Source organism: Dama dama, chromosome 4 (genome assembly GCF_033118175.1).
Source record: "Dama dama isolate Ldn47 chromosome 4, ASM3311817v1, whole genome shotgun sequence".
NCBI lineage: Eukaryota > Metazoa > Chordata > Mammalia > Artiodactyla > Cervidae > Dama > Dama dama.
In genome coordinates, this window is record NC_083684.1 from 41,448,753 (window position 1) to 41,475,420 (window position 26,668).

The following is a 26,668-nucleotide window of genomic DNA, read 5'->3' on the forward strand; positions in this document are numbered from 1 at the left end:
GTCTGAATCTGGTCTTCTGCTATTGAGATGAAAAGCTGTAGCATTGAGGATTCGATCTCCAGAAAAAAGAATCAAACTGGTTGAATCTTCCAGAGAAGAAGGGTAAGCACTGTGTTTGCCCTCCCAGACCATTTTCTTTCACTTCCTCTGCTAACGTTTGCATAGAGTTGCCCTGATAATAGGAGAAAAGAACCATGAACATCGCAGATGAACGTTTATATCCTGCCTTCAGTCTTATGCTCCTTTAGATTAAGGAATGTTTAGACAGCGTGTTCATGCTAAATGCCTGTTGGAAGTGTACTGTTTATTGGTGACCTGACGCCATGTTTGCTGAAGTAATTTCACATGTAGTGCTATAGATGCCTTTTTATCAATTTACATATTTCGACCTCTGAATTCTGATTACAGCTAAAAGAGAAGACAAAAAGGAGAAACTGGATGACTGCTTCAGACAAGCCCTCTCTGTCATCAACACCTTGGTGAGGCTAACCCAGAGTCTTTAACCAGTCCTCAGGGATGAATTTTGTTGGCGTTTTATCCCCGCTCTCTGGTGACCAGGCCCAGCAGAAGCAAAACACAGTTTCCCAAAACACTCAAGTGACTGAAGGATCTGTCTGCAAGCAGGTCCATTTGCCGGTTTACCTCAGACTATTTCCGTCTGGCCAAATTACAGACATGGTCCTTAGCTTAGAACCTTTGTGGTGAGCAGTGAATTAGAACATAGGCAATCAGGTGTTTTTAAGGAATATTTCCATTCAGCTAGGGTATCGAGATTATTCCATTCTCCAGATCAAAGGTGTCTAGAACATCAGGATTGGACTTTCAGATCAGAGAAGAATCTCCTGTGGACCAGTTGGATAGACACTGGAAGTTTTTATTTCTTGGCCTTCCTCTAACTAAACTCCATACCACCCTCTTAAGACAATCAGATGTGTCAGACCGTTGGTTTAATTTACAGCTTTGTTTTAAATGCATTGCAATTCTTAGGACATACCCTCTTGGATCAACTTGATTAGAATGAGAAACTCCAGTCTAAACACCCATATAGGGAGTGCCTCACAGAGCATCCTGGTCCCTTTATCTCCATTTAGAAATTGCCTGTTAATTTGAATTATTTGGCAACTGGCTAAAAGCATCTGTTCTTTATTGATTTTGGTGGATTCAATTTCAGAAAGTGACTTTTTCTGTCCTTGTTACCAAACTCAAAGGGTCATTGTGTATGCCTAGTTGCTCAGTCGTGTCTGACTATTTGTGGCCCCCTGGACTGTAGCCTGCCAGGCTCCTCTGCCCATGGAATTTTCTAGGAAAGAAAATGCAGTGGGGTGCCATTTCCTACTCCAGGGGATCTTCCCAGCCCAAGGATCGAACCCATGTCTCTTGCATCTCTGCATTAGCAGGTGGATTCTTTACCATTAGCACCACCTGGGAATCCCAAACTCAAGGGGAGTTTAATACCTTAATGTCACCCTCCTAAACACCAAATATGACTAAAACATTAAAAGTTTCCAAATTATAATCTCCCATGTTTATCTATGTAGATATTATATAGATATGTATATCTATATACATCTCCATCCTTGAGAAAGAGCATGAGAATTTAGAGCTTTAGGATAATAAAAACACAAAACTTAGAAAAAGGAACGGAACTCCAGGGGCAGATGGCAGGAGCAGTGGTGACAGCTCCCTGCATAGGCCTGTAAGGTGTGTCTGCTTCTGTGTCTCAGCTGCATCCCTCCACTTGCCTCCGCCTCTGCCCCCCTCTCCTCCTCCTGGGGCCATCTTCTCCTGCTGCTCCTCCAGGCTCCTCCCTCCGTCTCTGCCACTGAAGCTCTCCTGGCCTCTCACCTCCACTTCCTCCACTGCATAGTGGTCTGCCCCAAGCTCCCCTGTGTCACTCATGGGTCTTTTACTTGCACCCCCTTCCCTTCCCTGCTTCTTCCGCTTCCAGGCCCACTGGCACAGCTCCCTTGATCTCCAGAGGATGGGACTGTGGCAAAAGACCAGCAAGGGGCCGAAAGCTGTGGCTGCAGCCAAGCCCAGGCACTCTGCCCAAGCGTCAACTGCTTCATCAGGTTAGACTTCTTGGACATTCTGGATAGCTTCCCTCTCTGGTATGCTGTCCTTCCTCCTTAGCACATACCTGCCCTTTTACACACCCTCTGTTATTTATTTATTTATCTATTCATTCATTCATTTATGCTGCACTGTGTGGCATGGGGGATCTTTAGTTCCCCAACCAAGGATCGCACCCTGCATTGGGAGTGTGGAGTATTACCGCTAGACCACCAGGGACGTCCCCACCCTCTGTTATTTAATCAGAAATCTCCTAACTTGCACTTTGCTCCTTATCATCTCTCCAAACACATACTTTTCCATATTTTCATATTCTTGTTCTTTCTTTACCTCTCTTCTCCATTCCTTCACTTTCCTATGGCTCTGCCAATCCATCCCCGGATAATGGCCAACCAGGGATGCTGGGTAGGAAAGCAAATCACAATGACAACAGTTTGTTGAGCACCTACTATGTGCGAGATGCTGTACCAGGCACTGAGAACACAGCAGCAAACAAACCCTGACCTTCAGGGAGAGCTGACACTATAGCAGAAGGAGCCAGACAAGAAATAAGATAAAGAATAGAACATCAAATGGCGATAAGTGCTATAGGGAAAAGTGAGGTCAGGAATTGGGCTGCGTATTGGCTGAGAGCTGTAAGTTTGGAGAAGTTGTCTAGAGAAGGCCTCCCTGAGAAGCTGATATTTGAGTAAAGATCAGAAGGAGGTGAAGGAGCAGACATAAAGATACTTGGGGGAAGAGCAGTCCAGGCAGAGGAAGTGGCGACTGCCAGGGTCCAAGGTGGGAGAGGAGAGAGGTGAAAGAGGAGGGATGGTGTGAGCCCACTGGAAATGGAGGGAAAGGGTGTGGGACACATAGCCTGTGGACCACTTTGAGTGAGGTAGGGGCAGCCACAGACCTATTTCTACCTGCAGCCCCTTCAGCATGTTTTTGGTGTTTTTAAGATCTTTTTTTTTCCTTTAAATGCGGGCCATTTTAAAGTGTTTATTGAATTTGTTCAATATTACTTCTGCTTTATGTTTTGGTTTTTTGGCCAGGAGGCATGTGGGATCTTAGTTCCCTGACCAGGGATCAAACCCGCACCCCCTGCATTGGAAGGCGAAGTCTCTTTCAGCTTGTTTTTGGAAAGTACTTTGAGCCCAAGGTGATGAAAGCTATAAAATGGGAAATACATTGAGGCAGAGGGAATTCATACCCAACCACAGTTTTTTGGTTTTTTTTTTCCCTCCGTCCTATGGAAGCAGTGAGCCCTGTCCCCTTTCACCACCCTCCTTCTTTGGCAGCAGAAGAAAGGACAGCAGCCCTGTGGGTCTGGCCTCCATCCCCGCCCTGCTCCAGCTCTTTGTCTGTGAGGCTGTGAGTGAATGGAGCCTTGCCTGCCACCTGCCTGTGACTCACGGGCAGTCCCTCCATGGAGGGACAGCCAGGGCGAGTGAAAGTTGATCAGTGGGTGGGAGGATAATTCATCTGACCTGTGCACAATCAGACTGGCCTCTGCAGTCTCTGCACAGAATCAAAGGCTCAGCTGGAATTTCAGTGCAAGGCGGGGGGCGGCAGAAAACGGGAACTGAGTTTCAGGGTGGGCTGTTGGGAGGCAGCCACTCTGCCTGACCATGGAAGAGGGGTAGGCATGGGCTTCTTCCCCTGCACCCTGGACAGGAGAGGCATGACCTCTAAGGGCTCAGCTGTGTCCTCTAGCGAGTTCTGCAGCCACAGAGCTTCTGCAGTCACACGCGGCAGCCTCACTGCAGTGCGCGCTCCTCTCCCTTCCATGCACCACTTGCTCCGAGCTGCCTGGCCGCTTGGGGGTTGGGGAGTTGTCTTCTTAGAACACCGGCTGCTGCCAGGGCTCAGGGCTGCGCTCAGGGTACCCGTGCCTGCCAGCCGTGTAGAGGGAATGCAGACCCGCACCGTCAGCCCTGAAAGGGGCTGTTTCCACTTACTCAAAGGGTCCTCCCTGTGGTCCCTCCCCACATGTCCTTCATGCTGACTCGGGGTCCGTGTTCCCAGGAGGACTCAGGTGTTACCTGTTCCCACCCCCAGGACACTCTGCATCCCTGGGCATAGAAGAGCAAGGCCAATCCCTCTGGGTTTCCTTTAGTTTGAAGGTCATTTTTTATCCATGAGGTTGTTTAATTCTCAGGACAGCATTGTGGAGCAAAGAGGCAAACTGTTGTTATTCCTTTTCGGTGGAATTTGGCCAAAGTCTCCTGGGGGGTTGAAGCAGACTCTTTTGAACATACGCTGAATCCTAGGGAACCTCTCCCCACAAAATTAGTATAGAAGGAAAACACTTCCAACTAGAGCACAGTTCGGGAAACACTCAGGGGCTCATGCTCATGTACACACAGAAGCCCCGGCATGTGAGTCACGAAGCAGTGGTTGAATCTCCGAGGACCTGTGCTGAGGGATGCTGGCCCTGTCCTGTCCCCTGCCCTCAGAGTGCTGACGAGCAGCAAAGCCAGCTCCTCAGGTACAAACGCCCTGGCTGCATCTGTCTGTCTGTGCACGCACATGTGTGTTACATGTTTTATGAATTATAACAGACTTAAAGTATATGTGACAAAGATATACTCACCCCCACTCCTACCCAAGGTTACCACTGATCAACAGTTGGGTGTATATCCCCAGATCTTTCCTTCCTTTCACCCTTTTCCCAAATGAACACTCAAATGTACATTACTGCTTTCAAAAGGAAAAATGGGATTGTCACCATAAAGACTGTCCTGTATATTTTTTTCTTAGTCACATATCTTGGAGACATTTTCTTAGTCACGTATCTTAGACTCTGCCCTGTGATGTGGTGTGTCTTCCCTTGTATAGATGAGCCACAGCTGGTTTAAGCATTTGCCTCTTGATGGTCAACTGAATTATCTCTAATTTCCAGTGCTTCTCAGACATAACTCTTTGCATCCTGAAGTGTTCTATAAGTCCTAAGAGGTTGGAAGACCAGATTCAAAAGATACAAATCTTTTCAGTGTTTGTACCAAAACGTCTATCAACCTGCTTCTGCTGATCTCTGTTCCTCCATCCTCAGCTGACTGTGTTAATAGCCATACCATACAGGTTCAGTCACCATAGCGCAGTGTTAACACCATCCTCTAAAAAATTCCAGCCCAAGGAGTCTTCAGAGGATGGAGTTTTCTGTGGATCAAAGCCACTAATAGGGGCACAGTGACACTGTTTGCAGCTGTGCTCACTGGCAGCCAGCTACGAGTACTCATCCTGGAGAGAGAGCCTGAGCCCCCGCAGGTCTGTTCAGAAGTGCTTGGACGAGGCTCTCCACTCGGAGACTCAGTCCTCTCTGTTCAGGGAGTGCCTTCTCACAGGGTTAGAAGTGCCCCCTTGATAATGACCGTGGTTCCCAAAGCAGACTCAGGACCTAGGGTCTGACGGCGCCTCAGAGTATCAGGTTCATCCTGTAAAACCCAAGTGAAATGATTGCTGGAGCTCCGCATCACCTTAATACTAAAAAGAGCTTATTATGCTCTTCTGTATACCTGACCTTTATTAATCCACTAAATCCTCACACTAGGCCTAGGAGGGAGGTTTTATTATTATCCCTGTTTTATAGATGGGAAAACTGAGACACATAAGAGGCTAATTACTTGCTCCAGATTACGTAGTTAGTGAAAAGGAGCCAAACCAGTATTTGGACTCAAGTCAGTCTGACTCCCAAGGCTGGGCTTTTAGCCACTGTGCTTTGCTACCCAATAGACATACACTATGTTTCCAAGTGGTAAAACACACACACACACACACTGTTTTTCCCTTTCCTTTTTTAATATTTATTTTATTTATTTGGCTGTGCTAGTCTTAGTTGCTGCTCGTGGATCTTCAGTCTCTGTTGCGGAATGTGAATCCTTACTTGCGGCATGTGGGATCTAGTTCGCTGTCCAGGGATTTAACCTGGGCCCCTTGCATTGGGAGCGTGGAGACTCAGCCACTGGACCATCAGAGAAATCCAAAAAACTGTTCTTAATATCAGTGAGGATAAAGACAATGGTTCCCTGGCTCTTCAGATGGAGCATGTGTTTCAATGTAAACCTCAGTCCAGACTCTCTCCGGATAGTGTCCTTGTACATCAAAACCCAACTTCAAACAACAGAACTTGTTACACATACCGTATTTGACCTTGTCCTTTGTCCAGCAGCCGGACGTGAGATTTGCTCAGGCCCCTTAGCCTGTCTGCTGCTGTACTTAGACAGCTCTTGTAAATTACTCATTGAAGGACCTGTTCTTCTTTCTGGGGTGGCTAAGGCAGTAGACCTTTGAGGCTGCAGAGCTGTGTGTAGGGGCATAGAAAATGTAGCAAGTCTTCCCATGAACTCTAATCAGAATCCAGAAATGTCTCCTTAAAGGTTTTTTTTTTTTTTTTAACTTTTCACTTCCTATGAAAAGTTCTCAGGTTTCACTATCTCAGAATAATAACAATGGATGGTTTTAATTCTTGGGTATATATTTCCTGCATATATACACTGATACCTCTATTCCATACCATTCCTTCAAAGAAAAGAAAATGAGACTGGAATTCATGGGCTTATTTTGCAGAAGGGGAAAATAAGAGAGATAAGTTCTTAAAAATGGAAAGAGAAACAGGGAGCAATGAGTGAGTGCACTAGAGCAGAGAAGCTTCTGATATTATTCACTAGGTTTTTTTTTTTTTTTTTTTGCTCTGCCGGGTCTTAGTTGCGGCACACAGGATCTCAGTTCCCTGATCTGGGTGGAACCCTGGGCCTGCTGCATTTGAAAGCGAGAAGTCTTAGCCACTGGACTCTGGGGAAGTCCCTATTCGATGGTTCTTATAGGAACCAGGTAGCCAGCGCCTGACTCCATCACAGAGATGCAGGGGCGCCAAGGGTGCGCTCCTTGTGAGGAGCCGCTTCGGAGCTGCAGGAGCATCCTCTCTGCTGGGGGCCTGGGGACAGCTACTGGGCCTTTAAGTGGTTTATTAAATGATGTAAGATTTAATCTTCATTGACTGCCTTAAGAGCTAAAGCCTGCTGAGAACAGTGCCTGGGTGGGGCTTTTCAGAGGTACAGCCCTAGTCATCACACGCATAGGTAGCTGGGCGCTGGGGAGAACAAAGCTGCCTGCTCCAAGCTTCCAGAGTCTCTAGAGCCTGAACAGGCTCCCCCACCCCCACCCCGCCCCACCCCCCACATTCACACACACCTTAATTAGACCACACAGCCACTTTCCACACTTTCAAACCTATGGTGACCATATTAATCCTAGGGAAGGGCCAGCCTGAAATTAGGCTGTCTGTACTAAAAGAAATGTGGTACCGATGCTTCAGAGAGCTGGGCCTGGGGTGAGTCTCCACCCTCCCACCACCACTTCCCAAAGAAACTATATCAGTGTTGTTCAGAGATTGCAAAGAACAAGGCTCCAGCATCTGCCTTGTGGGAGTTTCTCTGTGGCCAGGGCCAGGACCATGTGAGAGAGAGTCGTGGGGACTCTGTGCCCCAAAAGAGAGCAGCCCAGATCCACCACCCTAACCTGTCCTTCAGGGAGGAAAAGCCCTCCATGCACAGAGATCCTGTCATTTGTGAAACAAACGAATCCTGGTTGCTTTTTGGCAACTCTCTCCTCCCTGGCTTTGCCCCGGTTATCCTGGAAAAAGCAGGCAACACTTTTGCCAATGGAAAGGTTGTATCAACCCCATTCCAGGCAGATTCAGAGATCTGGGGACTGACACGCCTAGGTGGTCCCATCCACCTCTGTGTATCTCCTTGGCGCTCCCTGTTAATTTCTACCTCAAATTGATGTCTTTTCTCCTTTTCCTTTTTACCTTGTGGCTCAGTAGTTCATTGGTTCATTGTTAAGTCTTTAAGGTCACTTCATTCAGACCAGTGTGGCAGGCAGGGTGCTGGGTAGATACTCGTCTGCTCTGGAGCTCAGCTCCAGGACTGGCTGGTTGGTTGCTGTCCTCCGGGTGCCAGAGATGCGCTTGCAAACCCATGTGCTCAATGCTGGATGCATAATAGAATCTCCTAGGGAATTCAATAAAAATTCAAGCCTGGAGCTCACCCCCAGTGATTGTGACTAAATTGATCCGGGATAGGGTCCAGACATTCATGTTTTTAAAAAACCTCCTGGAGTTTTAAAAGTCTAATGTGCAGTAGCCAGACGTGAGAACCAGTGTATTAGCTTATCTGGTGAGAAAAGGGTGGCAGGGGGCAGGAAGAGAGAAAGAAACAGAGCGTGTGTGTTAAGGAGGTGTCCTGACAAAAAATATGAGTGTGGGACATATTGTGGCGGGGGGGGGGGGGGTCTCTCCCTACAGAGGACTGATGGGAACTGCCCCTACCATTGGCTCTTCTCCAATTGCTTTTATGGATGATGGAGCTTTGGACCTCCTCTGTGACAGTGACTAACTGTGTCTTTAATCAAGAAAGAGGACATGAAGCAGAAGTACCAGCACATTTAAGAACTGTGGTTGACAATACTGTAACAAAGCCCAGGTGAATATGGAACGAGGTTACCCTTAAGCCGTTTGTTCCCCTCCTGTTGATCCTTGATCCTGCAACTGAGGCTGTAGGCTGGGATTATGTCCCGATCAGGTCTGGGAAAAGTGAGTGTGTGCTTGTGTGATGAACGAGTGTGCACGTGTTGGTTCTGTGTACAGTATGTTATGTGCACGTGTGAGTGTGGACATGCGCATGGGTACCAGCACCCAGAGAAGACAGCCTCTCCCCGGGCAGGAGTGAGATGCTGTTGACATCACCATTCTTGGAAATGGGTTTTTTTCAGGAAGAGCATCCTCTCAGGATGCTCCTAGAGCCCACATTTAGAGTGCCTGCCTCTCCTCCCCAGGATCACCATGACCCTGGATGAGGGGCTGAGTGGAGGTTGACACCAGCTGGGTTGTGCCAGACAAATCCTGTGCCCTGGCTCAGGGTTGTGTTGCCAAGAGGAAAGAGTGTTTTTGGAATTCACTCAGAGTTGCTGGATGAGCAGGCCCAGAACTACATACTCCCTTCTTCCCTGCAAAAAATCTCTTGAACAGTACGAGGGATTTAAATAAAGCAAGTTACTGGAGTTTTGGCGACCACTAATCCTGTATCCGGGCCCTCCCAACTCACTGCTTTTTCATTATGCTGAGGTTGCCAGACGTTTTGAATGTGAACCCCTATATGATGCTATATCCCACCCAGCACCAGTTTCTATGAATTTACAATTTATATAATTTTATTTTATATTATTATTTTTATTTATTTACTTAATTTTTTGGATGTGCTGGGTCTCCACTATTGCATGGGCTTTCTCTAGTTGCAGAGAGCTGGGGCTGCTCTCTAGTTGCAATGAGATGGCTTCTTCTTGCAGTGGTTTCTCTTATTGCAGAGCATGGACTCTAGGGCACGCGGGCTTCAGTTGTTGTGGCTCATGGACTTAGTTGCTCCGAGGCATATGGAATCTTCCCAGACCAGGGATCGAACCTGTGTCCCCTGCATTGGCAAGCAGATTCCTACGCACTGTACCATTAATAGAATATTTGGAGAGTACAGAGAAAAAAGCAAAGAGAAAAATTCATTGATCTACCACCCAAACCTGATATTAATATCTGGGTGAATTTCTCTCCTGCCTTTTAATTCATAGGAGTCAAAAGGAAACAGCAATGTTAAATGCAGTCATTCATACTTGATGATTTTTGTATCCTGCCTTTTCATTTAACATTTGCATTATGAGTATTTTTGACATATTCTTACATTCTATTCCTGAACATCATATTTAGTAGCTGCATAATATTCCACCAAGAAGGTAGATTATTCTTTAAAATCGCCTTCTGGATTTCTTTCTGCATTCACCTGGGGGAGGGAGAGGAAGGAAAGATGGCCAGGAAGAGCTTTTCCTGTTCAGGATTCCAAGAAAATCATCTCCAAGTCTGGCTTGATTCTTCATTATCATGTGCCCTTCTAATCCTGACCTTCAAGCCAGCATGAAAGAACCTGGCCCCTTAGGACCTGGCAGCCCTGCCTCCAGTCGAGTAGAGGCCCCTTAACTTGAAATGAAAACGACCCTTCCATCCAAGGAGAGAAAGACTAGAGTTAAAATCTAACAACTGTAACTTCAGGACAGAGAAGTCCTTAAGCCTCCTTCTTCAAACGTAGCACCTAGAAATGGTACTGATTACAGACTACTTGTCGGTAAGAGGGGAGAGCTATGAAAGGATAACTTTGTTTGATGGTAGCTGCCTGGCTGCTGTCAAGGCACACACCTTCCACTTTGAATTATGTATTAACTAGTATTGCAGATTAAGCTGCCTTGAGGAGAAGGCCCTATTTAGTCACCTGGGAGACGTAGCCTGCTGCTCTTTGGGGGCCAATTTAAATTTCACCTTCTAAATTTCACCTTCATTAGCTTTGAGAGGTTTTGATTGTGGTCAGCCCAGAGGAAGCTGATGGGATGAAGCCTGTAGCCATTGGAGGAGACCTCATGGCTTGGTTGCCATCCTCCATTCTGCTTCGCTCTGCTGGAAGCTGTGGGCTGGATGCCAGGTGGAGCACTGAAGCGTGAGGTCAGAGGTCAGAGGGAGCTGTGGAGCTAGAACATCCCTCTACCCCTCCTCTGCCCAGTGACTCTAGGCCACCAGTGGGGCAGAGCAGCACCTGGCAGGGCGATCCCACAGCTTCAAGCCTGAGTGGTGACGGCAGGGATCGCACAGCGGGCTCCTATTGGCACAGGCATTTTAATATCTCGTGGGTTTGGATTTGAAAATTTCAAAGGTGAGATTTGTTTGTAGTAGTGTTGGATTTGTTTGTAGTAGTGTCGGATTCAGTCTCCTCAGACCCGCCAGAGCTTTGAGAATGGCCTCTTCTGCCCTCCAAACTCTAGAAGTCTCTTTCCCTTGGTTACTCCACCACCTGTATTCTCACTTGTGCCCCGGTAGTTGACACTGCCAGCCCTTACCTCCGCTTCCTGAAGGCAGCACCAACAATTCTCACAACAGCCTTTTCTCGCCCCTTTGTTGTGATTTATCTGCCTCCTAGGGCTTCCCAGGTGGCGCCAGAGGTAAAGAACCCACCTGCCAGTGCTGGAGACATGAGAGACTCGGCAGAAGGAGGATCCCTTCTGCCTCCTAACAGGTCTCCTACCCCACTCCTAGTCTTTACCTCAAAGTACCAAACAAGACTTGTAACCTCTTACTGCTTTGCTCTAACATCTTCAGTAGTTCTCTGTTACCTACTGGATAAAACCCAGACCACTGTGTCACCCAAGGCCCTCCGGAATCCATCCCCAGCTTCCTCCTCTGCAGGTAGACTGTATCAGGCACTTTCTACATGGCAGGCAGCGATGCAGGTTCTTCAGTGTAAATTTTTTTCTCATCGTGACTGGTCTTTGCTGGACTTCAAACATACCTCACACATTCCTCTGCTGCTGCTAAGTCGCTTCAGCCGTGTCTGACTCTGTGCGACCGCATGGACTGCAGCCTACCAGGCTCCTACATCCATGGGATTTTCCAGGCAAGAATACTGGAGTGGGTTGCCATTGCCTTGTCTAGACGCATTCCTCTACCTGCTCTTTTTTAGAATGTGTGTTTGGCTACGTCAGGTTGTTAGTTTGTGGCATGCAGGATCTTCGCTGTGGCTCACTGGCTTCTCTAGTTGCAGTGCACAGGCTCAGGAGCTGTGCTGCCACGAGGGCTTATGTGTGCCCTGCACCACATGGGATCCTGGGCTTCCCTGGTGGCTCAGATGGTAAAGAATCTGGCTGCAAAGTGGGAGATCTGGGTTTGATCCCTGGGTTGGGAAGATCCCCTGGAGGAGGGCATGGCAACCCACTCCAGTATTCTCGCCTGGAGAATCCGCATGGACAGAGGAACCTGGCAGGCCACAGTCCATGGGATCACAGAGAGTCAGATACAACTGCGTGACTTAGCACACATGTGGGATCCTAGTTCCCCAACCAGGGATGGAACCCATGTCCCCTGCTTTGGAAGGCCAATGGATTCTTAACCACTGGACCACCAGGGAAGTTCCTCTTCTATACACTCTTATTTGTAAATGATGCCTTCTGTCTAGAATGCTACTGCCGCTTTCCGTGGAACTCTGCCCAGCCCATACCAGCTCAGAGATCTCTTTCCTGAAAAAAATCTTCAAATTCTTCTAATTGGAGTCTCTCAGCAACATTTAGTTATAAACTTTCTTCTATGGTAACTTAAGTTTTCAAGTGTATTTGTCTTCAAAATGGATAACCATTTAGACAGCACAGACCAGCCTGAGACTTTGCAGTGCCAAAGCATTCTTCTCGGCTCAGAGCAGGTCATACATGAATGTTGAAATACTGCATGAACCTTCTGCCACAGAACTGAATAGGAGGCTTACCCTCTGGAACCTGGGTAGCAGCCAGTTCAGCACCCTCTGAAATCATGTTTTTAAGTAATTGGGTATGGAATTATTCCTATTTCTAAATCCCCAGTGGTAAGCAGAGATAAATGTGAGCTTTGTTGTATCAGCCCCTTAAAGATTCCCCAACCCACCTCCCCCTGAAGAGACTAATGCAAATAGGGCCCAGCAAAGTGGATGTTAATTACAGGCAAATTCTGCCTGGCCACAAGGGTAAAGCTCTCCTAGCTGTCTGATCACACCAGGTCACCTGGCCCTGAAGACCAGAAAAAAAGAATTTGCTCCCCAGGGGAAGCCTTTTAGGGGGCCAAGCCAGTGGATATGGGAAGAGTGTTTACTGTTCTCATAATGGTGCCCTGGGCCTGCTATTTATTTCAGAGGTTTTAATTGACTAGTAGGTGGTGCTATACCAGCTCACCACCTATAAACCTCCCTGGAACCAGCTGAGTGAGTTAGGCACTAAGCCTGTGGGACAAATTTAGAGTCTTGGAAATTAACTAGGCATGAGATGATCGCGGAGCAGCCCCAGGAAACTTGCATGCGGAGAAGTCATGCTGCTGCGTTGCTGAGGGCAGAAGGGATCTTTCCAAACTGGCTGCTCTGTTTCTTAATCGTCTAAACAGGTCACTTGCAAGCAGCCAGTTGGCTGGATCTGACTCAGACACATTTGGCCTGACCTATGGAGTGTCTTTTAACGTTTGAATTAGTAGCTAACACTTCAATAGGAGAAGACTTCACATAAGAATCTGAATTTCTGGCTTCTAACAACAGAGCACCTGGCCACGCTGGGCCATCCCTCTCAAAGGGACATCTCCTTTAAATGGGGCGTTCACTTCCCACCAAGCTGGTCACTCATAGCTGCCCAGCCTCTGCTTGTTTCCCCTGCTCTAAAAATTTGTAGATTGCAAATTTGGGTGGGAGGTAGAATTAGATAGCTCCTCCAGTCTGGCAAGCCCCTGGGTGTAGAGGCAGTAGTTTAGAGCTCATGGAGTCCTTAATGCAATTGAGACAAGGCATTTTTCATGAACACTGAACTTCCTGCCACCAAGTGTCACACCCTGGAGGGATAGGTGTGTAGAATCCATAGCATTGGCAAGCAGATGCCATTCTCTGGTTGAAGTTGGCTGGAGTTAACCTTTACTGGGCACTAACTCTCAGTCAGTCTTTTCAAGCTTTATGACAGTCCTGTCAAGTAGTCCCATCTCTGGGATGAAGACACTGAGGTTATTGCCACATGGCTAGTGACAGAACTTACTCCAAGGGCTTAACCAAGGTCTTCTCTCTCTCCACTTGAGCTTCAGTAGCTGTGGTGCATAGGCTTAGTTGCTCCTTGGCATGTGGGATCTTCCTGGATCAGGGATCAAACCCATGTCCCCTACATTGGCAGCCAGATTCTTAACCACTGGACCCTCAGGGAAGTCCTGAACACTTGTTATAAAAAGCACACACACAAAAAGAATGTTTAAACTTGATTTTCTCAAGCAAGAGTCCAAAATGATTTGGTTTATATACTGCAAGATGGGAGTGGGTGATGTGTCAAGGGTCTGTTTACCTGGGGGACTGAAGGGTGAGCTCTGTGGCCCAGCTGAGTCACGGTGAGCCCCGAAGACTTCTGAGAGGAGCAACTTGGAGACTGCAGCTCACATTCCTATAAATTTTCATAGCAATTGTCCCAGGGGTATCCAGGAGATATGTAAATTCATTTTTTACTAGTCTTCAATTATAATACATCCATGATTTTCCGAGATTTAGAAACCATTGTTCAGCTGATTGTAAACTTCCTTCCTTGAATGCTAAGAACTCTCCATCTCTCCCTAACCCTACCCCACCCCACCTCACCTCACCCAGGTCTAGCGTCAGCTTTGGGGAACTTGGAAACCTCTGGTGATAAGGTCAGTTGGGAATTTAGGAAGTCGTGGGTGTCGGAAGTAAAGGTGTAAAAAACGGGGAGGAGGAATTGGTTTTGGCTCTAGGACACAGGGAACTTTCAAGGTTCTTGCAAAACCGTTGCAGCTCTTGAAAGCCTTCAAGTCATCAGCGCCCCACTGCGGAATTCAGAGCTTGTCACAATTGTTAACACCTTCTTTGACCAGTTTTTTTGTATTTAACGAGTATTGTCTTCTGAGCCTTCTTTACCCCCAGCAGGAAGGTTCTGCTGTTTTGGCTTTAGGGAGTGTTCTACACAAAGCACAGCCCCTTCGCTTGCAGCAGTCGGGGGATTTCTACCTGCTTGGTTTGCAGGGTGAGTAGAGTTCGAGGCTTAGAAGACGGGGCGCGGGGCAGAGGGCAACTGAGAGTCACAATTTTGGAAGCCCCTGTGGGTTATACTGAAGTTAACTGCGCTTCAGGTTCCAGGTTGAGCACAATGACCACCTCTTCCCTGGGCAGTTGGTCCCGGGCCGAGCGCGGCGGAACTCGGCTTTCGGCTTCGGTTGAGGAACCGCAATTTCGGAGTGTGCAGAGGCTGCGAGTCTTTCCGAACAGGAGGAGCCGCGTCCACTCGGGACCCTGCGTCCCGCCGCGCGCCGGCCGCGTGGGGCTACCCCCGGCCGAGCCGGGAAGGGGGTGCTCCTCGCAGCCCTCGGGGGAGCCCTCCCACTCTTCCCAACTTTCCCGGCCCCAGGGCCGGAGGAGGGCGCTTCTCCCGGCGGGGGCGCGCTCGGTACTTAAAGGCTGCTCGGCGGGGCCAGCGCTCGTCAGTTGGAGCGCGCGGCAGCAGCGGCGCACCGTGAAGAGAGGCGCGGCGGCGAGGAGCGGGAGGAGGGGCATGGAGCCGCCGCGGGCCTGCTGAGCACCGGAGCGCGGGCAGCCGGCGGCACGGTGAGCGCGGGCCTGGCCGACCGGCCAGCCCTCTCGGAGGGGCGGGCTGCCCGAGGGACCCGGGCGCGCCGGGCTCCAGTGGTGCCGCTTGCTGAGCCCCGCGGACCCCGCCGGCTCCCCCAGCCGTGTGGGTGCTGCGTGCAGCGCCGCGAGGCGGGCTGAGGGCTGCGGCATCTCCAGGCTTCCCGGCGGCCGTTCCTGTAGCCCCCTCCCCACTGACCCCTCCTCCCTTTCTTCCTCCATCCTTTGCTTCTCCAGCCTCTCCTCCCTTCCTCCCTTGCGGCTCCCGTTTTGTGAATGGATTAGGAGGTGAACGACGGTGAGGGGCACGAGGCTGGCTGGAGTTTCTCGCTGCCTCAGGCCCGCCCGGGTGTGCGCACCTGTGCAGGCACCAAGATTTTCGGCGCCCCGGTTACTGCGGGTCAGCCGGGCCATGGCCGCAAGTACCCGCGGCCTGGGCTCCCCTTCCCTTGCGGCCTCGGAGGGGCTGGGAGCGCGGCCAGGCGCAAAGGAAAGAGCCCGTGCCCCGCGCACAAGTTTCCGTCCTGCCGCGCCTGTGGGCCCCGCAGAAGGGCACACCTGTCAGCTGGAGAGCCTACAGACTGGGCAGCCCCGCGCAGCGTCGGGAGCAGATTGGCGGCGTTCGTCTTCGGCTGGAGGTTTCCTCTTTCCCACGTCTCTCGGTGTAGGGGGAGGGCTCAGAGAGCGTCCCCAATCTCTTGCCCTTGAAGCCGGGTGCGCATTAACCTACAGGGGCCGAGCTCTCCTGGATCTCCTCTGAGCAAAGGGGGTGTAGGGGGACAAGAGACTCCTCTCCGCCGGCTTGAGGGGTGACACGGCCCCTTGTCTGGGCAGGGCCACTTGAGGCGGAGCTGGCACCAGAGCCTGATTGCACATGGGGTCTCTGGCTGCGGGACCTTCTTGGGGCCTCTGTGATGTAGGGGTGCCAGGATAAAGCCTCTAGTTCCTGAGCGGGGGAGGAGGGGTCCTGCCCCGGGAAAGGAGGGGGCCGGCGACACTGAGGATGCCGCCTTTGTCTGCAGGCACACTTTGCCAAGGTAGCGCCCGCCTCCCCCCACCCCCCAGGAGGTGAGTGGGGCCTGGTCCGACTGATTCCTTGCATTTTCCGTTTCTTCCCGGCTGGGTCGTGGGAAACGGGCACGTGGGTGTGGCCGGGACCGCGTTCGTTAGAAAGCCAAGGTCTGGTGGGGGTGAGAAGCATGGCTAGTGCCTTCCGGGCTGCGTTACCCTGGTGGGCACCGCCTCTGGCACTGCACCGAGGCGGGGCGCCAGCGCCGGGCAGGTTGCTGGGTTGGTCTCGGCGCCCCCTGCTCTTTACCAGCGCGCAGGCAGGCAGCAGTGCCCGCAGCGCCCCCATGGCATATAAGCTCTAGAGGGGGGTGGGGGCGCTCCTGGGTGGTGGATGCAGGGCCTAGGGACCCGTGGGCTGCAAGCGCATACGAGGGCCGCCCCCCCCCCCCACCCGGGGGAGACAAGGACGGCTGGGAATCCTGCAGAGGAAGCACAGGGCAGGCTCCCCGGGACAGTGGGGCAGAGCGCCCGGAGGCCGAGCTTCCCGGAGAGGTGAGGCTGCCAACAGCACTTTCCGGACCGAAGCTGCTGGAATGCTGCTGAGGCCTGAGTCTCCGGTTGATTTAGGCACCGACTGCGTGTTCCTCACCCCTCCTGTGTGAAGGTTGGCAGGGGAACCAGCCCCTAGAAAGAAAGTGTGTTTGTGTTGAGGTGGCAGTCAGGAGTCAGTTTGAGTGAGACCCAGACTTGGAGCAAGCTTGGAAGTGAGACCCCTTTGTCTGTAAAGGGTGGGCGGTGGTGGTAACAGGATTCTCCAGATCAGGCAGGTGGCAAGGAGAGGAGATGGGATGAGGGCCTCAGAGTGGAGGGCAGGGAGCTGTCCTCATCAGCCTTCCCCCAACCTCTCCCCTCCCCCACTCAGATAGTCCTTCAGGGCTACTAATCAGTATAATGATTTACCTGGGACCTATGGAACAAGAAACCATTGGAATCGCTCCCCAGGGGAGTTGCTAAGTCCCAGAGAATTTGGGCAAGATCAGGCAGCCAGGGCGATAGTAGGACTCTGTCTCCAGCACAAGGCTTCAAGTACCAAGTGCTAGACTCGGCTCACTAAAACACAGCTCTTTCCAGATGGGTAGATGCTAGAAGTCCTGAGTTTTCCTAACAAAACCTGCCAGCATTTCCTGGAGTAGCGGGGCAGGGGTACATGGACAGAGATTCCACACGGGCACTAGGACCAAGTGGATGGGGCTTCCCGGGCAGGCACCCCTCCCAGCCGCTGGGCTGCTGCAGTGGTAGCTGCAGTTCCCCCTGGTGCCCCAGTGCTGGGCTTCCAGGAGGGCTGTCCACACCCCAGCTCTCATTTCCTTTTCTTTCCCTTGTCTGCTTTTCCTGGTTACTTTCCCTTTCTTTGCTGCCTCTCAAGTCAAAGAGAAAAAGGTGAGAAAGCAGAGAACGTTGGTAAACTTTCTCTTACAGATTTAGTTGTTTTGAGAAAGGGAAGCTGTTTTCTCCTTTTTTCCCTCAGGCACCTCTTTATGTTTCCTGCTCTTTCTCATCTTTTCCTTCCCCACTTTCTTCATGGTGTGATCCCCTGGTGGGTGTAGGGCATAAAGTCTGTCTACCTGCCCTTGCCCCTCCACTTCCTCCCTCTTCTTGGCTTCTCAGATGCTCAGAGCTTCCTCTGGCCTCAGGCTCACCCCTACTGAAGCTTGCCTGTGAGAGCGTTGGGTCAGGTAGATCCCAGTTCTGCCACCAGCTAGGTCTCTCTCAGATCTCTCTGGCTTGGGTTTAGCTAATGATAATAAATGCTGCTTTGAGTGCTTTATGTATACAGCCCATTAAATCCTCAAGGATGTTAGGAGGTTAGTGCTGCAACACACATCTTACAGGGGAATAAACTAAGGGGCAGAACAGGCACACAGTAAGTGGCAGAACTGAGTACTCTTGCCTGGAGAGTCCCATGGACAGAGGAGCCTGTCCTCTGTCTACTACTAAACTACCTAACTCAACTACTACTACTACTAGTCTGGCTTTCAAGTCTCTAGTCTTAGTCATGCTCAGTAAATGGGGATGGTTGTTGTTAGTGGATCATTTCCCTGGGTCTAGGCCAGGCCCAGAGAAAACGCCCCCATGGCCATTGACCAGAGAAGCTGCCTCCCGCTGACCCACCTCTCGCACCTTCTCCCACCAGATGCCGGTGCAGCTGACAACAGCCCTGCGCGTGGTGGGCACCAGCCTGTTTGCCTTGGCAGTGCTGGGTGGGATCCTGGCAGCTTATGTGACAGGCTACCAGTTCATCCATACAGAAAAACACTATCTGTCCTTCGGGCTGTACGGTGCCATCCTGGGCCTGCACCTGCTCATCCAGAGCCTATTTGCCTTCCTGGAGCACCGGCGCATGCGGCGGGCAGGCCGGACCCTGAAGCTGCCCTCCCCACTGCGGCGCTCGGTGGCGCTCTGCATCGCTGCGTACCAGGAGGACCCTGACTACCTGCGCAAGTGCCTGCGCTCAGCCCAGCGCATTGCCTTCCCCGACCTCAAAGTGGTCCTGGTGGTGGACGGCAACCGCCAGGAGGATGCCTACATGCTGGACATCTTCCATGAGGTGCTCGGCGGCACCGAGCAAGCCGGCTTCTTTGTGTGGCGCAGCAACTTCCATGAGGCGGGTGAGGGCGAGACGGAGGCCAGCCTGCAGGAGGGCATGGACCGCGTTCGGGACGTGGTGCGGGCCAGCACCTTCTCATGCATCATGCAGAAGTGGGGAGGCAAGCGAGAGGTCATGTACACAGCCTTCAAGGCCCTTGGTGATTCGGTGGACTACATCCAGGTGAGGGTGCCTCCCTAGGTGTGTGTGGACGTGTCCAGCCAGCGAGGCATACTCTCCTGGGGAATTTTAGGTCCAGTCAAGGTCCCTTGTGTCATGTACTTTCCTCCCCTACACTTCAGAAGGCAGTAAACACAGTAATTTTCAACAGCTGTCCTGGGGTCAAGAAGACCTAGGCGGGAATCTTGGATCTGCTGGTACTTAACTCTGTGAATCTGAGCAGATCTCTGGAATCTGGGCAGGTCTGTGGATTGGTATCCCCAGAGTGGCAAACAAGTATGTATAGCATTTATTTTATACCAGACACTGTTGTAGGTACTTCATATGTTTTAGTTCTTTTAATCCTCATAATATTCCTAGGGGATAGGTACCACGCTTATTTCTACTTACAGAAACTGAGCCTGAAGTGCAGTTGCCTAATGCCTAACTTGCCTAACTGTCACACAGCAGTAATGAGCAGAGCCAGGAGTTGAGCCCAGGCTGTTTGTCCTTGTGCAGTACTGCCTCACCATTGGCAGAGTGGGGATGAGCCTCTTCACACAGTATGGGGAAGAGCAAAAAAGAATCATGCTCCAAAGCACTCAGATAGTTTTAGTTATGGGTTGATGAAAAGTCTCACTCTTTCTGGTGTCAAGTTCTTGTCTGTAAGGCGGAGGGACACAGGTGCGAATCACCCCCCGGCTCAGTGCTGCAGCCATCTTGGCAGGGCCAGGACCCCAACAGACCCTGCCTTGCTTCCAGCTAAAGCGAGCATTGACACCTCTTTGGAAATTTTATTATGTTGACAAGGTAACATGGCTCCAGTTTTCATATAACAAAATCTAGAGAAAACTGATCAAAGATTATGCATCTCAGTACCAAGTGGAAACTGACACCCAGGACCCAGATTTGTGGTCCAGCGTCTGTTCGGTCTCTGTTCCTGCCCTTCTCCACATATGCCCATCGCTTGAATGAACAGCAGCTGCTGTGGCCGCCCACCTATGTACCAGCACAGTCTTGCTGACAGCATGTTGTGTACTCCAGTATTTAAATTTTCTATACAGTACCCACCTAAATTAGCTTGCTGCAGGTTTTTTTGTCTTGGCTGTTTGGAAAGTTGCACCCTCACATAAGAGTTGGTACACCTGCCTCTTCCTGCCTTCCTAGGCCCAAGGGCCTCCTCAGCACCAGAGAGGGAGGGCTGTGAGACAGGTCTTGACTCTGCAGTCCATTTAGGGTCAAGGGGCCTCTGAGACTTGCCTGTGGACTCAGACGACTTAGAAAAAGCCCTTGATCCCTGGCACAGGCTAAAGCCGTGGTGACTGCTGTCTCTTCCCTCGAAGCACAGGATCCCCCCAACCCTGCCCTCCTACACCTCCTCCTTTCCTGTGTGTTCGGTGGGTTGGAACCCACCTTCCTTTCAGTGTGTTCACATGGGCTCACTGCCTGGGGCAGCCCTGGGCCTGCCTGTCAGTGAACACTCTGGATTTCAGTCTGTCTTCATGAGCCCCGCTGAAGGTGTCTTTCCCTGTTCAGGAGATAAGCCTGCTTCAGCCAGTGGGGAAGCCCAGGCAGCCAAGAGCGATAGCCTTTCCTAATCTTACTCAGTTGGAAAGACCTCCCTGGGGTGAAGGAAGTGCCACAGTGTGAGGAATCAGAGTCAGGGCTGGAGTAGTTGTGTGACCAGCAGTGCTGGGAAGCTTGACCTGTAAGCTGAGGAGGTTCTGGGAGTGTGGCCTGGGGCTCCTGCGGCCTTCCCAGTCTGGGCCAGTACTGTAAGGATGTGTCAGGGGGGAGGCAGGAGGGAATGGCTGCGATGACTGCCTGGTTGCCCTCTGCCCTCCGCTGCTTGTCTGCAGCACTGAGGCTCCAGCGTGGAGAGAGAAGCAGAGTGTTGGGGTGCAGCCCCCTTCCTGCAGGCTGGCAGGCTCTCACTCAGCAACTTCAGTAGAAGAACTTTAGGCTTTTGCAGAATAGGTTCTGGGCTCATCTGTGGGTACTGTTTCTTGCTCTGTCAGGGGTCAGGAAACCACTTCCCCTACCCAGTGGTTATCTGGGATTTTTACACCATCTCAATAACTTTCTAAAATGTAGACAAGGAGTCAGGCAATAGGATAAGTGTTTGTAGTACAAGGTTCAACTATTAACAATAATTGGTCACCCAACAGAATCAAACCAGGAGTCTCCCATGGAGAGGAGGGTGGATGGGCAGGATTTGATCCAGGTTCTAAGCGGAGGAGCTGCTGCCAGCTTCTAGGCCCACCCAGGGCTGGAACCTAGGCGAGAACAGCCCTTGGCTCTGCTGGGCCCTAGTCTGGGAGTCCCGGCCCGCAGGGCACAAATGGCCTGGCAGCCACACTGGTGGGGCTGTGGCTGGGCTAGATACACCCTCCACTGGGGCTGGCTGGCTAAGGGGCTGAAACAGGGCAGCCCCGTTCGTGATGATCCGTGAGCAAGCTTTGGTGGTAGCCTCCGGCAGGAGCCATTTCTCAGCCTTCTGAGCAATGTCTGCTGGCCTTGCTCGAGTCACAGTGCCTGTCAATCTGATTTCAGTGACGTTTTCCTTTCTTCCCAAGGACCTCAGAGAAATACATTAAGACCACTTCTGAGGAGCCTGGCTCAGTCAGGGCTAAAGATCTGTCCAGTACTAGACACTTCTCCCTTTCTGTGCCCACCACTGAGAGTCCCCTGGGTTCCTCTCTCAGCCAAGCAGCTATCAAGTCGGTACCTGAACTCTCCTGTTTCTTTTCACCCCTTCTATTTGGCATAGGTCTCTTTGTTAGTGGTCTGAAGTGTGTCTGGTGAAGGGGTTATGTCCCTCAGGCAGTGAGCCACCAGGGGTGGGTGTGTGTGTGTCTGTGTCAGAATGGACTGACAGTGCCTTCCTTCTGCAGGTTTGTGACTCTGACACAGTGCTGGATCCAGCCTGCACCATTGAGATGCTTCGAGTCCTGGAGGAGGACCCTCAAGTAGGGGGAGTCGGGGGAGATGTCCAAGTAAGAAGTAACCGAGGATTCCTGGGGGTGGAGGGTCTGGATTCTGCTTCTTCATCTAATTGGATATACTGGGGAAGTGTGCATTTTGTTTTGGAAGGGGGTTTCCTCTTTGACAGTTTCATTGGCATTGAAGGGCTCATCTGCTACCCACCCCCTTTCCTGTTCTATTTCCACTGGAGGGAGGGAGGGCAGAAAATAACCGGTATGAGGAGAGCCTGTGCTGCTGGGAGGGGCACAGTGTTCTGAGGCCATCCATCCTAGAGGGTGCTTCCTTTTTGGCTGGTGGTGCAGCAAGTACCTCCAAAGTTAGACCCCCTGAAAAACGCTTCCTGATGGGACATGACACTGAAGAGCTCTGTGCAGTGTGGTATGAATAAAGGGCCAGATCTTCTTCCAGGGGAACTGCTAGCAACATACCATGTCTTCCCAAGAAGCTTTCAAACTGCAGAGAGGGTCAGGATGGGGGGCTGGGGTGTTACTTTGCTTCTTTCTCAAGCCTTTCTCTCAGCCACCACCACAGGCTGCCTCCTGAGATTAAAGGTGGCTTTGGCTGCTAGAGCAACTTCATTGGGACAGTTGGTGCCTATGACAGAGGAGAGGTGGGGCTGGTGCTGAGAAGAGTTGACTGGGTGTGGTTGCCTCCTCTCAGCCTCTGGTTTCCCAGCTCTGAGTGAGCTGGGACTCGTGGCCAGGAACTAGAGCAAAGGGCTAGGGATCTCAGAGTGTAGGGAGGCCTCCTGGTCTCTGGTGTCTGTCTCCTGGGGCTCTCGTCCTCAGGCAAGGAGGCCCAGAATCTCTGGTTCCCTTGCAGATCCTCAACAAGTACGATTCATGGATCTCCTTCCTGAGCAGTGTGCGGTACTGGATGGCCTTCAACGTGGAGCGGGCTTGCCAATCCTACTTTGGCTGTGTGCAGTGCATCAGCGGGCCCTTGGGCATGTACCGTAACAGCCTCCTTCAGCAATTCCTGGAGGACTGGTACCACCAGAAGTTTCTGGGCAGCAAGTGCAGCTTTGGGGATGACCGGCACCTCACCAACCGAGTCCTGAGTCTCGGCTTCAGGACTAAGTATACAGCTCGCTCTAAATGCCTCACGGAGACCCCCACCAAGTACCTCCGGTGGCTCAACCAGCAGACCCGCTGGAGCAAGTCTTACTTCCGGGAGTGGCTTTACAACTCTCTGTGGTTCCACAAGCACCACCTCTGGATGACCTACGAGTCGGTGGTCACGGGTTTCTTCCCCTTCTTCCTCATTGCCACGGTCATACAGCTCTTCTACCGGGGCCGCATCTGGAACATTCTCCTCTTTCTGCTGACAGTGCAGCTAGTGGGCATTATCAAGGCCACCTACGCCTGCTTCCTGCGAGGCAACGCAGAGATGATCTTCATGTCGCTCTACTCCCTTCTCTATATGTCCAGCCTCCTGCCGGCCAAGATCTTTGCCATTGCTACCATCAACAAGTCTGGCTGGGGCACCTCTGGCCGAAAAACCATTGTGGTGAACTTCATTGGCCTCATCCCTGTGTCCATCTGGGTGGCAGTCCTCCTTGGGGGGCTGGCCTACACAGCTTACTGCCAGGATCTGTTCAGTGAGACAGAGCTGGCCTTCCTGGTCTCTGGGGCCATCCTGTATGGCTGCTACTGGGTGGCCCTCCTCATGCTGTACCTGGCCATCATCGCCCGGCGATGTGGGAAGAAGCCAGAACAGTATAGCTTAGCCTTTGCTGAGGTGTGATGCAGCCCCCAAGCAGAGCGGGAAGAGTGCAATGGGTAAGGGAGGGAAGGGGAACGGAAGAGAAGACAGGGTGGGAGGGAGAGGGAGTGCTGTTTTAGTTTCTTAATGGTCCAAAGTGCAAAGAATGGTGACTGTCGTATGGCCTGGGACAGCTCTGCTTTGAGGAGGCAAGTCCAGTGCAGCGGAGGAGGCAGAGAAGGCAGAGAAGGCACTGTTTTCAGGCCACTTGTCTGCTGCCTCCGCACATACAGGGGGCCTCTGGGCAAGATTCCACTTCCTCCCCTGAAATCCAGAGGGAACTCAGAAGTGTGCTAAAGCAAACAGTAAGTTCCATTCAGTGGCAGCTTCTCACAGGTGAGTGAGCAACGAGGGCCCATGGGAGGGGGTTCTCTTAGTCCACCTGAACACAATCAGAGGTGGTGGGAGTACTTCTGAGTGATCTGGGCCAGCTAGTAACATGTCCCCACCTCAATCTAGTTATCAATGCAATAAGATTGTGCCTGAAATACAAGGCCCAGAAGCCTGATCTTTGGGCATCAGAAAACAGGGTCCAGGAATGGTGCTTTCTTATGTGAAGTACCTCATTCCACATCTCAGCATCCCAAGGATGAGCCAGACTAGCAGGGAGTTAGCACTGTACTGTTTTTAAGTGTGTGTGTGTGTGTGTGTGTGTGTGTGTGTGTGTGTGTGTGTGTGTGTCTGTGTGTTAAAAAGGAAAGCTGGCCAGGAGGAACAAACATTGATGGTGGTGCTAAAAGCCATGGGTTACATGGAGGCTGGGAGCTGACTGTATTCTACCTGGAAACTGCCCAAACATTTAGATTAGCTTGTCTGTGATCTCTTCTGAGGAGGTGAAATGTTTTGGTCATCTACCAAGAAGATCAAACCCTAATGTGATAAGAAAAGAAGTGAGGACTTGGGTATCACAAGCTGTATACTCCTGAATTCCTCTTTCAAATTCAGCTCTAAGCCAGCCTCCTTACTTGGCTTCCCTTCACGGTGATAGTCACCTCTCCCACCCTCCTCCTCACCAAGTTTTTCAAGGTGGCGAGTGAGACAGAGCCTAGGGCTCTCCTCGGCCCCTCTGCAGTCGGCCAGCCTGCCATCAGCATGTGGGGGGAGATCAGGAGTCTCTGACCAAACTGGCTGCAGCCTGGAGCTGCCTGGACAGGTTCCTTGGCAGCTGGACAGCACACATGACATTCAGGCTGTAGCTCTTGACAATCACCTCTAATGCAAAGCTTTTCAGCATTCCCTAAGTGAGCCCTCAGTCCAAGCCGGTCATCGTTGACACTGTCCATCCTCCTCAGTGGCTTCTCCAGGGAATGCTTACAGCCAAGTTGTGGATAGTCACTACTGCACTTGCTTGCTCCTGTCCAGAAACCAAACAAAGGGATGGAACTGGTATCTAAATTCTAAGGTTCTTGTCTTCTCTCACGCCTCTTGAGGAGGTTTGATTTTCCTCTGCTTTTTTGGAGAGGGTGTGAGGGAAGGCTGTTTTCTACAGATTTGCAATCCACAAGACTGCTCTGAGCTCTTGGGTTTAAAACCTGGGATACTGACTAAGCCTTTGACTTAGGGGTTGCTTGCTCCAGTGTGCTCTCTCTCCAGATGTCCACTCCAGAGGGCCTGCTGACCTGTCAGAACCAGCACCAAGGTGGAGAGTCGTTGGGCGCAAGCCTCTAGTGTGCCCAGGTGCTGCCCATAAAGGAATTAGGTGCACTCTGAGCGACTGGCAAACCTTGGTGCTTCCCTTCATCGCCCGCTTCCCTTCATCATGGGTTTTCCAGGTGCGCCAACACTGCTGCATCGCACAGGCCTCGAGTTTCTAAGAAGACTGCTGGTTGACATCAGGCCTAATCCATGAAGGCTAGGAAGAGGCAGCAGGCATTTGCTAAAGGCAGTTGTTCCGGGCTCTTCCGTGTTTTTGCTGGCCAAGAAGTAAACTATTTTGAGCACTACAATGGAGGAAATCCGGTCAGCCAACTGCAGAGCTCAGACTTCACTAAGGGCTTGTTTTTCTTCAGCTTTTACTTGAAGGTTAACGTGGGATGGACTCCCAGATGGAGAACACTCGGCAGTCCTACTCTCAGCTCTGCCTTGCACTTAGGAGATTATCAACTTTCCCCAGGTCAAGCAGGCAGGTACAAGTAAGTGGGCTCACAACGTTTGACCTCGACTGGTTTTTCTAAGTTATTTTGTACATTTTTCAGCAGCGAAACCAAACTGGGTCTTCAGCTTTATTCCCGTTTCTTGCAAGGGAAGAGCCTTTATACAATTGGACATGTTTTGTTTTTTCCTCAATGAGAATTTTAATCCTCTTTTGTATTATTTCTACAATTTGTAAACATATTTATTTTTACTTTTTTTTTTTTTTACTTTCTGGTGAAATTTTTTTATACTGCACTTATTTGTCAAAATAAAGAATCTCACTTAAGGCTGGTATCTCTGAACTCCTCCTTTCCTCTTTGAACTAATGAAAGCTCTTTAATTCAGTTCCATGATGGGTATTTGAGGCAGAACTAGTTTCAGCAAGGTAATTCCCATGGAACTCAGAAGCAGGTAAGTTGTCAAAGCTGCCTCTGGACCTGGGGATACAGTAGGCCTGCCTGGTAACTGCACACCTGTGGTGGCTTGGTTTTTACTGCAGAGGATGCATAGGGTCTATGGAGAAATTACTGAGCCAATGAGTTAGCCCTAGCTAACCAGTTAAGGCTAAAAATCAAAGCTTGCTTCCTCCTTGAGTGAAAGTATATTATCTTGAGAGGTCATGGAGGATTCTGGCCAAGTTGAAACAATGAAAAGCAGTGGTTAAACTTCCTTCCCTGTGGAACAGGTAATAAAAAGGGAGTGAAAT

The 26,668-nt window shown here is 50.9% G+C and overlaps 1 protein-coding gene across 3 annotated transcripts; it reads left to right on the forward strand.

Annotated features, from left to right (window-relative positions):
- The first annotated feature begins 40 nt into the window (after positions 1 to 40).
- On the forward strand, positions 41 to 26,662 carry HAS3 (hyaluronan synthase 3). Of its 3 annotated transcripts, XM_061138821.1 has the most exons (5): positions 41 to 102; positions 409 to 479; positions 18,469 to 19,104; positions 21,975 to 22,076; positions 22,888 to 26,662. In XM_061138821.1, the coding sequence occupies exons 3-5, from the start codon at positions 18,469 to 18,471 to the stop codon at positions 23,809 to 23,811; spliced, it is 1,662 nt and encodes a 553-aa protein (XP_060994804.1). In that variant the 5' UTR covers positions 41 to 102; positions 409 to 479; the 3' UTR covers positions 23,812 to 26,662. The 3 variants fall into 3 exon arrangements, with proteins under 3 accessions (XP_060994804.1, XP_060994805.1, XP_060994807.1); XM_061138822.1 differs by lacking the exons at positions 41 to 102; positions 409 to 479 and adding an exon at positions 15,135 to 15,242; XM_061138824.1 differs by lacking the exons at positions 41 to 102; positions 409 to 479 and adding an exon at positions 16,264 to 16,331.
- Positions 26,663 to 26,668: the final 6 nt, after the last annotated feature.